General features: G+C 38.6%; 1 protein-coding gene across 1 annotated transcript; it reads left to right on the top strand.

The window, feature by feature from the left end:
• Positions 1-245: 245 nt before the first annotated feature.
• On the top strand, positions 246-11,439 carry LOC141657830 (LL-diaminopimelate aminotransferase, chloroplastic-like). Its single transcript, XM_074465176.1, has 11 exons — positions 246-348; positions 527-651; positions 731-816; positions 900-967; positions 1,607-1,723; positions 2,130-2,192; positions 2,949-3,053; positions 4,462-4,512; positions 8,403-8,723; positions 10,182-10,388; positions 10,854-11,439. The coding sequence occupies exons 2-11, from the start codon at positions 554-556 to the stop codon at positions 11,145-11,147; spliced, it is 1,410 nt and encodes a 469-aa protein (XP_074321277.1). The 5' UTR covers positions 246-348; positions 527-553; the 3' UTR covers positions 11,148-11,439.
• Positions 11,440-13,172: the final 1,733 nt, after the last annotated feature.

Raw genomic sequence — 13,172 nt, 5'->3', positions numbered from 1 at the left:
CTAGTAATAAGGTGGCTCACGAACTTGCTCATGTAAGGCCGTGGTTGCCAGGTAGGCGTTTATGGGTCGATGTACTTCCGCAAAACATTGCCGAGCTAGTCTCTTTTGATTGTGCTAATGATATTTAAATCCCTTTTGGGGTTTTTCAAAAAAAAAAAAAAAAAAAAACTATCACGGGTCTATTTATATTGATTTTGATTCACATTTAAGAAATTCGGTAAACCACTACCAAATCGAACCAAAATAATTGATAGCCGTAGACAATTAGACATACCCTACTCAGTTGCTCACTCTCTTCCAGTCTTCCTCACGCCTCTCCAACTGTATCTCAGTCACGTTCAACATTAGGTGAGTATTTCGTTTTCAACTCCGATTTTGATTCGTTTCGTCCTCTGATTTTGAGTCGGTCTTGTGTAAAACGGTTTTAAATTAACATATTGTAAAACGGATGGTAAATTTGTGAAAGACCGCCTTGCACAAATACTTGAGAAGTCTACTTATCCCTAAACTCATATCCGTCTTGCAGAAGGTGAGCTTCGATTATTAACCGAAAATGGCGATTTCGTCATCGACTGTGGTGAATCATATCATAACGCCTCCATTGTCCTCTTCATCTTCTACCTTTTTCGCTCCGTCTCCTATCAATTCAAGGTCTCTTTTCGTTTCAATTAATCGTTGATAGTTTGATTAAGTTTTGCAATGCTAATTGTAATTGTAATTGAAATTGCAGAGTTCAGTTATTTCCAGTTATTCGCAGCAAGAGCTTTGCTGCTGGAGTGTGTAAATGCGTCGCAGTACCACACGCTGAGCAGACTGGTATGCGTCTCTTACTCAGTGCCGAGTTTTCGATTGAATTTGATTGAATTTGTCATGTCTATCAAATGCATTGTTTTATGTAGCTCACACAACCAAGGTATCACGAAATGCAAACATGGCGAAGCTTCAAGCTGGTTATCTCTTTCCCGAGGTACTTCTTTCGCGGAGGATTCTCTTTAAATGCTTATAGTTTTAAGTAATTTACCAAATAGTATTCGCTACTTCTTATTTGGTTAGTCGGTTTACAGTAGGACATATGAATTATAAGGATTACATAAAAGTAAATCATTAGGTACATTTCAACTATACATAAGGTATTCTAGAGAAATTTATATGGTACTCTCCCCATCCCTCTGGACTGTCCCTTTTCCGACTTTTTGTATCCTGAATTCGTTGTCTCCTTTCTGAATTTGGTGGTGCACTTGGATTGAATGGAAACATCATACTGATGATGCTGTCTCATTCTTATATTCCAACAAGATTCCAAGCTATAGTTTATGAAGCTATTATATTTTTGGAGCCATATGCTTCATCAAATCAGAAATTCTATTTTCTTTCTTGGGTAAATGAGATTACTCTCGATAGTGTAAGAGCATAATTATCCGTCACTCACTTTGTGTATGGGAGTCACATCTAGGGTGTCTTTTTGTATACGAGTAACACCCCATGGTGTGGTATTATAGCCGTCACCCTTGCATTTAAAATTATGAATCATTTCTATGCTGTAATTTGCTTATTTCTTTTGCTTCAATTTGTCTCTGACTATCTCGCAACTCCATTTTTGATTTAGATTAATAGAAGGAAAGGAACCCACTTGCAGAAGTATCCGGATGCTAAAGTCATTAGCCTTGGTATTGGTGACACTACTGAGCCCATTCCTGAAGTTATCACATCTGCTATGGCCAAGGTGTTCTATTTGCAGTGACACTCTCTTTTATCTGTAGTGACACCCTCTTTATGAGGAAAATATTCGGCTACAAATAGTTATAGTTTTTTCTTTTTATTTCTAATGTGGAAGGGCCGTTGTATGGTACCACTTTCGTTGTCGTTGGGAATGCTTTCCTCTGTTGCTTATATAAAATTTTTCAATCGTTAACTTTAGTTCCGTTACTATGTTTTTAAAAAACAATAAAGAAAGAAGTGAAGGATTGTGTTGCAGTATATTTTTCTGTGTGGATTTGGTGGTCTCCAAATATGCAACTTTTGATTTTAGACCATATTTACAGCGCTTAATTTTCTGTGGGAGGGGGATCAATTAATTATTTTCTCCTCATGCCTGATGCCTGGGCATCTGTATGTGCATTTTATTGCAGAGAGCACACAGTTTATCAACTCTAGAAGGTTACAGTGGTTATGGTGCTGAGCAAGGTGAAAAGGTAAGTGGATGTGTCTTTCTCTGTCTTTCTATTACTTTTTCAGTTGTCTTATTTTTTTTGATTCCTGTCCATGATGCCTGGATGTCTACTTAATAATGCATTAAGCCGTGGTTGTCTTCACAAGATTCTAATAATAACATCACAACTTACAAGACGGATAAAATAGGTGAAAGGATGGGACTATGGGGGAAAATAGAGCATATATTCCCCGGATCGCTCATGTTCACGGGAATTTTGCCATTTTCCAGTTTTACTCTCGCTGGAACTTCACCATTTCTTAATATAACAGTTTTTTGGATATTCAATGTCTCGTTTACCCATACTGATCTTATGATCACATGATTAACCTTCATTTTGTCCCTAACCTAACATTAGCCCAACTATCCCACACTTCTATCATTATGATTCCAACCGTGATTCATTACATTACCATAGCTGCTGTGAACCATAGTTAGACACCACCACTACGCACTACCACAGTACCACTCAAACCACCCGCCTTTGACGTTATCTCCTTTTTGACTGACACCAGCACTACCATAGTTGACCAAATGACCCCCTACGATGATTGTGGGAGTAAGGGGCGGGTGAGGCTGTTGTTCTGCGGGATTGGAGGATGCTAAAGGTGGGACGAGTTCATGGTGATGTTTGATGGCCCCTTCTTTAGGTGTTATCGGTAGTGATTAAGCTCTTTTATACTGTTATCTTTTTAGGAACATGTTATTGATGCAATCCTTTATTGGATTATTCATGCAGAAACTAAGAGCTGCAATTGCTTCCACATATTATGGAAGCCTCGGCATTGAAGATAGTGATATATTTGTTTCAGATGGTGCCAAGTGTGACATTGCTCGACTTCAGGTTGGTTCTAGTTATCCAGTTTAATGATTATGAAATTGTCCCCCTTAAAAGCATAATATGTAAACATTCGATCGTAATGAACTAACGATTCATGATAATGTGCTTGGTTCATTAGAATTGATTTATTGGTTCAGTAGCTATTGTTTCAGTGGTATTCCTGAGTCTGATTCCCGTTGCAGGCATCTTTCTAACTATTTCCTAGTTGTTTTCAATAAATAGATTTGATGTCCAAAAGACTCAAATGAGTTTAATGATTATGAATTGTGTCCCTTAAAAACATAATATGTAAACATTTGATCATAATGATTCTTGATCATATAATAGGTTCATTCGTATTGCTTAACTGGTTCAGGGGCCATTGTTTTCGGGGGTAATCCTGGGTCCGATTCCCATTGCAGGCCTCTTTCTAACTATTTCCCTGGCTGTTTTTGATGAATAAATTTAATTCCCAAAAGACTGAAATAAGATGACTGCGTCCCTGGTATCAGTGAAAGTACCGGCTATGTGATCGCTAGTTTGAATTTGAGGAATAGCATTTTCCCCCTTTGCTTTGCAGCTTCATCGTAACATTATATTCATTTCAAACAAAAACATTGTTTCTCGTGTCTCTGAATAAGGTTCTCACTTTTCTTTTCAGGTCGTCTCACAAAAAAATTCACTTTGCATTGTTTCTTTTTTGTTTACTGTGATTTGTAACCCCTCATATTTCTCATCTTGCATTTCCTCTTGTAATTCTTGCCCTCCTTAATTCTTGCGCCATGGGGGCTGTGAACCTTACTGTGTGACAAAGGGAGTATAAACATATTTGTTATAACCTAGATAACTCATTAAAATCTCCCTTTTCCAATGGTATTGAGTAAGGTTGATGACTATGTTTTAGTGATGACCTTTTGTGTTCGAATCCCACTATAATTTTTGGGGTAATATTGTTTTGTCCTTTCTACTTTCTCTGAACCAAAAATTACTCTTTCTGCTCCTCAAAGCTCAGTTTTCTTGATCTACGATTGATTAAAGGGGTTTCTAGACACATTGTTGTGGGGCCATTGGCACATTGAAGGATATATGAGCAAAGCTTTTCAATTATCTGGACAGAAATTATTCGATTTACCTTTCTGGTCGCGAGGTTAAGGACTTATGCCCATATAGTCAGGCTTCAAGATTAAGTAAACACATGCTCTCAAGTCACGCGATAACAAATATTTTAACCTTGTTCTTTAATCTAGTTACCTGGACTATTTAATTTTGAAACCTCAATACTCTGACAACATCCTTATGCACAGTTGGCCACAATCTCCTCTACATGTTCAAGGAGCTTATACATTGTCAAACATTCTTATACAAGTTTTAATGGGTACTTGTATAGTTGTATTAGCTGCAGACACGCACTGATTCTCTTCCTTGATTGTAGATGCTTTTCGGATCAGATGTCTCTATGGCTGTTCAAGATCCCTCTTACCCGGTATGATATTTTTTTATGTAATCTGTTACCCTTGCTTTTTGTGTCTTTAATGATTTTTTAACTGTGCTTGGGACTATGACTTTGAGGGTTCTTCTCTGTCAGCAAGGCTGTTACATTACATTTCTCTGTGAATCTGTGATTATATATGTTATTGACATTGTATCTTACCCATATCTTCTTGCGTCTCTGTGTAGCAAGTGATAACAATGGCATGCACTGTTCATGTCTGAATGCTGGTGTGGTTGACATTTTAACTTCTAAAAACTGGAAAATGTAAAAAGAAAGTTCATTGATGACAATGCGTGTACAGAGCTAGTGCCAGCAGCTTTATCATATTGAATAGGACAAGGTTTTGTTTGTGCATTGAGACTTAGTTCACCATAGAACATCAACATTACCCGTCAAATAATTTCTTGCTTAGGCAGGGTAAAGTGGTGGGGTTTAAGATGTATTTGTTGCGTCCTTAATTCCAGCCACTATCTTGTAGGTTTTTTTTTCTTCCTTTTTGCAAGTTACACCAAGTACAAATATATTTGCTAGAATTATAATAAATCCATTAATTTTCAGTTTGGTTCATTTGACTACTACTAATTACCCTGTCCCCATTTAACTGTCTTAACTCCCAAATACAAAATCAATTAGCATCACTCCTTCCACCAACCTCCCTGGCTCCCTCTATCTCTGACTTACTTAACTGCCGATTGGCTGGCGCCTGCATCTAGAAGCACCATCATTGACCTGCTGGCCCACCCTCATTACTGGCTGTCGCTGTTGGATTCCGCTGCACTACCTTTTCCACTTCCAGTATTTGGGTGACCCATCGCTCCTCCTCCCCTCCTTTTTTGCTGCCTCTTTCTTTTTCTTCTCTTTCTCCTTCTCCTTCACAGAACCCTATCTCCCCTTCTTAACCTAACCTGGCCAAATCCGCTCCTTGCCATGTTATCCCACCACCATCTCCCTTAAAGTCGACCCTCTTCTTCTGGCCGCCATCTCCTCTTAAGTTTCAGACCTTCTCCCTTCGATGCTTCCTTCTCCCTCCTTGATGTCCCCTCCATGAAATGTAACCTTGACCTCACAGACCACCTAGCCTCCGGTGGTCACCTCTGTAGTCTTTTTCAGCATATCTGCTACTTGATGATGGAGGAAAATGAAGGGTAGATTTGTGCAGAAGGAGAGAGATAGAAAGAAGGAGTGGATAGGATGAAATAGGAAGAAAAAAAAGGATGGAGGGATAACGTTTTGAGCTTTTATCAGTTAATTAATCCTTTTATCAATCACCTTAAGCGCATCTTATCCATAAGGCAAAACAAGTGATATGCTGTACTTTGCAAATACCATGTTTTTTTTTTTTGGTGAATTGTGAAATATATTATAATGATAAGATGAGATTACATTAGTTCAGTTCACCAAGCTATGACAAATACAACCATTACAACCATACACATAAGAGCAAACAAACCAATAATCTAGCCTGTCTGCATCCCTGTCAAGATCTCTGGAAGCTGATATTTAGATGTAGTTAACTTCTGCAAGCATCTCTGTTGAACCTCATGCTTTACTTGCTGGATAATAAAAGAAGGAGTGAACAGTTTAGCTTCAATCCTACAAACATTACGAGCATGCCACAGGTGATACCAAAGAGCAAGGATTGCCGTGAGCACAATCTGTTTCTTCAATAGTGATCTACTTCTCCATCTAGCACTCCAATGCACCACATCATGCACAGGAACTGTCACACCAAGCCATTCCATTAATCTGTCCCAGCACTTCTGACTATACACACATTGATAGAGCAGATGCTGATGGTTCTCTGGACAGACTAAGCAGAACTCACACAATCCATTAGTAGGTAGCCCAAAATTTTGCATTCTGTCTTTTGTAAACAGCCTACCCTGGACAGCCAGCCACCCCACAAAGGAATGCTTAGGAATATTAGATTTATTCCAAATCAATGGATACCAGTCACACTTCACCTGCTCCCCTTGTAACCAGTTATATCCCTGTAAGACAGAGTAGTCACCAGAGGACCCAGTCCACAAGCTGTTAGTATAACCAGATTTCATAGCCTCCTTAACATGACAAATTCTTCTCCATGTCCAGCTAGTGTTACAGGTCGGTTTATAATCCATCCAGTTTTGCCCTTTCATATAAATGTGGTTGACCCATCTAATCCATAGATGATCAGCTTTAGAAGCAATCCACCACATATTTTCCAATCATAGCCTCATTCCAAAGTTTACAGTTGACTATACCAAGCCCACCATATCTTTTAGCTTTGCAAACCTTATCCCAGGATACAGCAGGAGCCCTACTGTACTGCTCATCCCCTGACCATAAATAATTTCTACAAATGCTCTCAATTCTGTCAATTACAGTAACTGGTATGACAAAGATCCTAGACCAGAAAGAATGAAGTTGAGATAAGACAGATTGAACAAGGACCATCCTACCTGCATAGCTTAGCTTCTTGGCCCCCAACCTCTGATTCTCCCAACAATTTTCTCAACTAACCTGGTGCAATCCCCAATGGCCAACCTTTTATAGGAAATAGGCACCCCCAAGTACCTAAAAGGGAAAGTTCCAGGTTTGAAGCCAGAATAGGACGGGATAAAATCAATCTCCCCCGGAGGCATCCCATTGAAATAGATATCAGATTTCTCCCTATTCATTTCCAATCCTGAAGCCCCGGAAAAAGTAGCAAAGGACCTCAGTATAATAGTGATAGACCTCCTATCCCCTCTACAAAACATTAACAAGTCATCTGCAAAGCACAAATGACTGAGCTGCAAAGGTCTACACAGGGGATGAAAGTTAAAGTCCATTCTAACAGTCACATCATTTAAAATCCTACTCAAGTATTCCATACAAATAGTGAAAAGCAAGGGGGACATGGGATCCCCTTGCCTAATCCCTCTCCTCCCTTGGAAATACCCAAATGTGTTACCATTCAAAGAAAGTGTGAACCAAGGAGAAGACACACAAGCCATGATCCAATCCACCATTCTATCAGGAAACCCTAAAGCTCTTAGCATCTGTTCAATGAACTTCCATTCAATTGAATCATACGCTTTCTTCAAATACCATGTTTAAACTTCATAAGGGTATTGTTTTGCATTGATGATAAAATTTTGTTTGGAATACAGTGGGCCTCCTGTTTACGAGGTCACACCTTTGCTTCATACATTGGGCATCGTTGCCTTTGGCACACATCACACATCATGCCTTTCAGATCTAAGAGTTAATCGTTTGGCTATTTTGGAAATCAGAATGCACAAGGCATAACAATTCCTGTTAATTATATTGAAGAATGCCCCCATTCCTATGAACTATTTATTGTTGTTCCTCTGTATTTTAGGGATGCCATTATCACTTACACTCAGAAAGAACACATACTCCATTAATGTCAACTGGCCTCCACCATTGGTGCCATCGACGTGACTGCCTTGACGATTCTGGCTTCCTCACTTCTCCAAATACAAATTATTCCAATTCTCAGGCCACCATGAGTCCATGATACGAAATTAAACGCAATTGAAGAGACCAGTTTTCTGATGTTGGCGGCAATACTTCTCTCTTTGGCATTAGAATTAAAAGCAATCTCCTTGAAAGCATTGTTGTAAGAAAGTACTACCATCACATAACTTTAACCCACTTTTCAGAAGTTAATCCATATGGAAAATTCATTTGTTTGCTGATTTCTTTGAAAACCCACATGGTGGATTTCTACATTAGGAGTATTTATTTTAATTTTCCCTCTGTTGAATGTATTATGGTTTTTTCAGTTGTCAGAGTAGGAGTTCAGGTTTAGCAAGTCAGTATCGAATCACTTTATGCAGTTTTATAGAGTAAACTTATAGAGATTCTAAAATTCTGTGCTTTGAAATTTTCAGGCCTACGTAGATTCAAGTGTCATCATGGGGCAGACAGGACTTTTTGAGAAGGGTGCTGAGAAGTATGGTAAAATAGAGTACATGAGGTGTAACCCTGAGAATGGATTCTTTCCAGATCTTTCTGCTGTTGGCAAGACTGATATTATTTTCTTCTGTTCACCTAACAACCCTACTGGTGCTGCTGCAACTAGAGAACAACTAACACAGCTGGTTAAATTTGCAAAGGACAACGGCTCAATCATTGTTTACGACTCCGCCTATGCAATGTATATATCTGATGACAGCCCACGCTCAATTTTTGAAATTCCTGGTGCAAAAGAGGTAAGACCAACATTACTACCGTACTAAGCTCCACTCAATTGGTTCCTTACATTTGGTATCAGATTGTTTTTTTTATGCAAGTTATATTTGGTCAATAGAATTAGCTATTTACCTTTATACCACCTCCCACCACTGCCCAACCACTCAACCTGCCTCTCACCCCGATCAACCTCCCTACCCACTAGAAACAACCTTCTCCCTGCCGAAACAGCTACATCCCCCAATAAACTGGCCCATCTCTGTTGGAAATATCTGTCCCCTCGAAAATCAGTCTCCACCCCTTGGTTTTCTTGCATTTGTCTGTAACAAAGGTGATAGAAAGTTAGATGAAAATTGGAAACAACCTTGTGTTGGCAAAGGGAAATAGGGAATGGGTCCATATAGGTGGGATTTGACGTTTCTCAGTTCTCATCCCCTTACAGTGGGACTTCTTCGGAACATTGGGGGCAATGATGATGTCAATCATGCACTTAAACCTGATATTATTAAAAAAAAAATATTTCATCAATATGGCTGAAACTTTTTTCAGCCAAAAGAACAATATGGAGACCTAGCTGCTTCCCTTAGTTACAGATTCTGCGATTGGGTCTTAGTGGGTTCATCTTAGCTAAGCAATGATCATGCTCTTCTTACTTTCTTAGGGCTTAAGCTGGTAGCCTCGTCAAGAGAAATCAGTTCTTGAAGCAACATGTGACAACTTCTAAATGTTATTCCTTAGCCTATTGACATACTAAGCATTGGTTATATATGATGATCAATAATTAATACACAAGTCTTATACTCCTTCCAGCCCATTTATTTTGTCCGCATTTGACGCCAATAGTCGACTTTATGAACTATTTTCTCATAATATCTAAATAGTTAAAACTTTTAATGACAAAGAAAATATGAAAATAGCTTATGTCATAAATTAAATGTTACTAATTTGCCATTGCAACATTAATTATATTCGGAGAGATTAATGGTCAATGTTGACCTTCAATTATTATTACTCCTTGACTTAAAGAATCTTTTCCATTCCATCCCCACTAAAGTATGTTATTTAAGTGCAGCTAGTATGGAAAGTTCTCCCTTGGTCCCTTTCATTTGACTAAATATATAAAGGGGTCAATTATTTTGGGATGGACCAGTAAAGAAATGGGGACAATATAGATGGGATGAAATGTATAAATGTTAACCAACTACAGCTACTTGCCTGCCTGTTCTGCTTCTCACCGCCTTTCCATTTCAGGGTCGTTATTTTACTGTCATTGCACACTTGAACCATTTTTGCATATGGTCTTTCCTTTGGTCATTGACCTAATCATTTTTACATTCATAATTTGCACTGGTGCTGGGTCTGGTTTATATTTTAGACCCTGATGTTCCTACATCTGATTGTAGTGATGCTGTTGCGTGAGGTGTAATTTACGCTGTTTGCCTGCTATACAACGCTTAACATGTTCAGCTGTATTATAGGTTGCTATCGAGACAGCATCATTCTCCAAGTATGCTGGATTCACAGGTGTACGCCTTGGTTGGACTGTGGTGCCGAAGGACCTTTTGTTTTCAGATGGATTCCCTGTTGCAAAGGACTTCAATCGTATTGTTTGCACTTGCTTTAATGGAGCATCTAACGTATCCCAAGCAGGTGGTCTCGCTTGCCTTTCTCCAGAGGGCCTTCAGGTCAGTTTATTTTGTCATGGACATGAGTGTTAAGAGTATACATGATTGTTGTGTTGGTATCATTACGCTATAGTAGTTACTCATGCTCTTTCTCAACTGATCCTTGGTCATTACTTTATCCTTATCTCAATGCCTTTTTTTCCTTTCTGTGGAGGATTCATAAAGAGTATTTTTCAGTCTAAACCTGGATTCTCATTAGTCATCACTCAAAACTTGTAAGGGTATATGTAAGAGTACAATATCAATTAATACATTAGTTTTAAGTTCATAGATAAGGATGAAAGAGAAAATAATAAGAGTTTGTCCACATTCAGCATAGATGGTTTGCCAAAATTTGAATCATTCGTAGAATTAGATGACAAGGACAGACCGCGTGTGTAGTTAATCTCACTTCTTAATAAGTGCTCTTTTATTTGTGTACACTTGTTGTTAAAGCGTCCGGTTGATTATTTCAATGTACTGCAGGCTATGAGGGAAGTAGTTGGTTTCTACAAAGAAAACACAAACATAATAGTCGATACATTCAAGTCCCTCGGATTTAATGTTTACGGAGGGACAAATGCACCATATGTGTGGGTGCATTTCCCTGGCAGGAGTTCGTGGGACGTTTTCAGCGAGATACTTGAGAAGACTCATATAGTTACCACGCCTGGTAGTGGCTTTGGACCGGGAGGTGAAGGTTTTGTTAGAGTTAGCGCCTTTGGTCACCGAGAAAATGTTTTGGAAGCTTGCCGCAGATTCAAGCAGTTGTACAAGTGATTCCATTTGAAGCCTTGCCGGACATGATGTTCCTTTTCCTATAATAATTATAATTATGCGATTCTATTTTTATTTTTGAATTAGTTTATTTGAGGACATGTGCAAACCCGGTCTCTATTTTAAATCAGTCACAATTTTAGACTTCATTTTGTTTGAAAAGTTGAAATGTCATCGTCGTTGGCAGAAAAACTCTAGTAAGCTTCTTTGGTTATCAACTCCTAAGAAAACTGATGACATGTCTTCGTTTCAAGACCGCAATTATCGGTAAAACCTCGGTGGTCAAAGTTGGCTTTGAGTTTGTGCTTCATGTTACTTCTATTAAATTAAGGAAAATGGTTTCTGGTAGACCTGGCAAATCGGGTTAACGGGTCGGGTTCAGATCGGGCCATTTCGGGTCAGGCTACTTCGGGTTTCTCAAATTTTCGGGTTAGCTCGGGTCGGGCTGGGTCATTTCGGATTTCGGGTCTGTTTCGGGTTTGTTGGTCGGGTCTGTTTCGGGCAAGCGGGTCGGGTTATTTTGGGTCAGGTCATTTTCGGGTAAATGATTAAGAGAGAAAAAGGCATTTCAAGTCTTTTGGGGTCAATTAGAGTTATATTTTATCGGGTCATTTTCGGGTTGAGTGGTTTCGGGTCGGACATTTCGGGTCGGGTCTGTTACGGGTCCATGAAAGCTCGGGTCATTTTCGGGTCGGGTCGGATCAATTCGGGCTTCGGGTGTCATTCGGGTGCGGCAGTTCGGGTCGATTTCGGGTCTCGGGTCAACCTTTTCAGGTCGGGTCAATTGGGTCGGGTTGGTTTTGCCAGGTCTAGTTTCTGGGCATGCCTCTTATTATAGTGATATAAAGCGTGTCTTGCTTCAGATAGCTGTTTCTCGTCTGAAATAAGACGGGCAATATGTTGTCATTTTACAATAAAATAATGTTATTTTCTGTTAACATGTTACCATTATTTTTCACAATCATTTTCAAGGTAAAAAGTGACACCACTAGTCATAACATTTTGTGTATTATTAACAGAAGCAATAAGACATGAAATGGAAAATGAAATGAAACAGAAAATTTGCACTCATTCATTATATTGCACTCATTCATTATAATGATTCTTATTAAATGAATTATATATATACTACTCCCTCTATATCAGACCAATGGTTACACTTGCCTAATACTCTTATATTCTCCTTATATTTACACAATGACCACTTGTGGCCCACTCACCAACCCAATAATTTAATCCCTTATATTCACTTTACTTTCCATCTTTGCCCCTACTTTTACCCTCTTTTCTTAAATATCCCATTTTTTACCATGTTACCATTGGTATGGTATGGAGGGAGTACATACAATATGAAAATCGGCAAAAACTTGTTTAGGTCCTAAATCGTAGTTGCTCTTTCATGTACAACTTTTAATCTTTTATGAGCATTTTTTCATTTTGTTTCCACTCACTACCCTTTCGCCTTTGTAATTCCTTCTATTCTACATGGTACCCCTCAATTTTTCGACTTTTTACATGGTACCCCTACACTTTTTAAAACATATATGGTACCCCTAATTGTTGTCATTATCACTAAGTGTACCCCTAAACTTTATTTTCCGTCAATTAAACTTAGTTTTAGGCGTTAAGTGATTACTTAGACGCGTAACCAAGCTTGTCATTTATCATTCCCATGACATAAGGACTCTATTAGGCTCAATATCTATCTTTAGACGTGATAATTTGGTAGGGAATCAATAAGTTTTCCGTCAAATTTTTTTTAGCCCATATATATCAATAAATATTAGGATCGAGATGGATATTGAGCATAATATAGTCCTTATGTCATGGGATAATAAATGACATGCTTGTTTACGCATCCAAGTCATCACTTAACGCCTAAAACTGAGTTTAATTGACGAACAATAAAGTTTAGGGGTACACTTAGTGATAATGACAACAATTAGGGCTACCATGTATGTTTTAAAAAGTATAGGGGTACCATGTAAAAAGTCGAAAAATTAAGGGGTACCATATAGAATATCCCAT

The sequence above is a fragment of the Silene latifolia genome, chromosome 5 (assembly GCF_048544455.1).
Source record: "Silene latifolia isolate original U9 population chromosome 5, ASM4854445v1, whole genome shotgun sequence".
Classification (NCBI taxonomy): domain Eukaryota; kingdom Viridiplantae; phylum Streptophyta; class Magnoliopsida; order Caryophyllales; family Caryophyllaceae; genus Silene; species Silene latifolia.
Note: the sequence above shows the minus strand (reverse complement) of the source record. Positions and strands in the feature narration are given on the sequence as shown.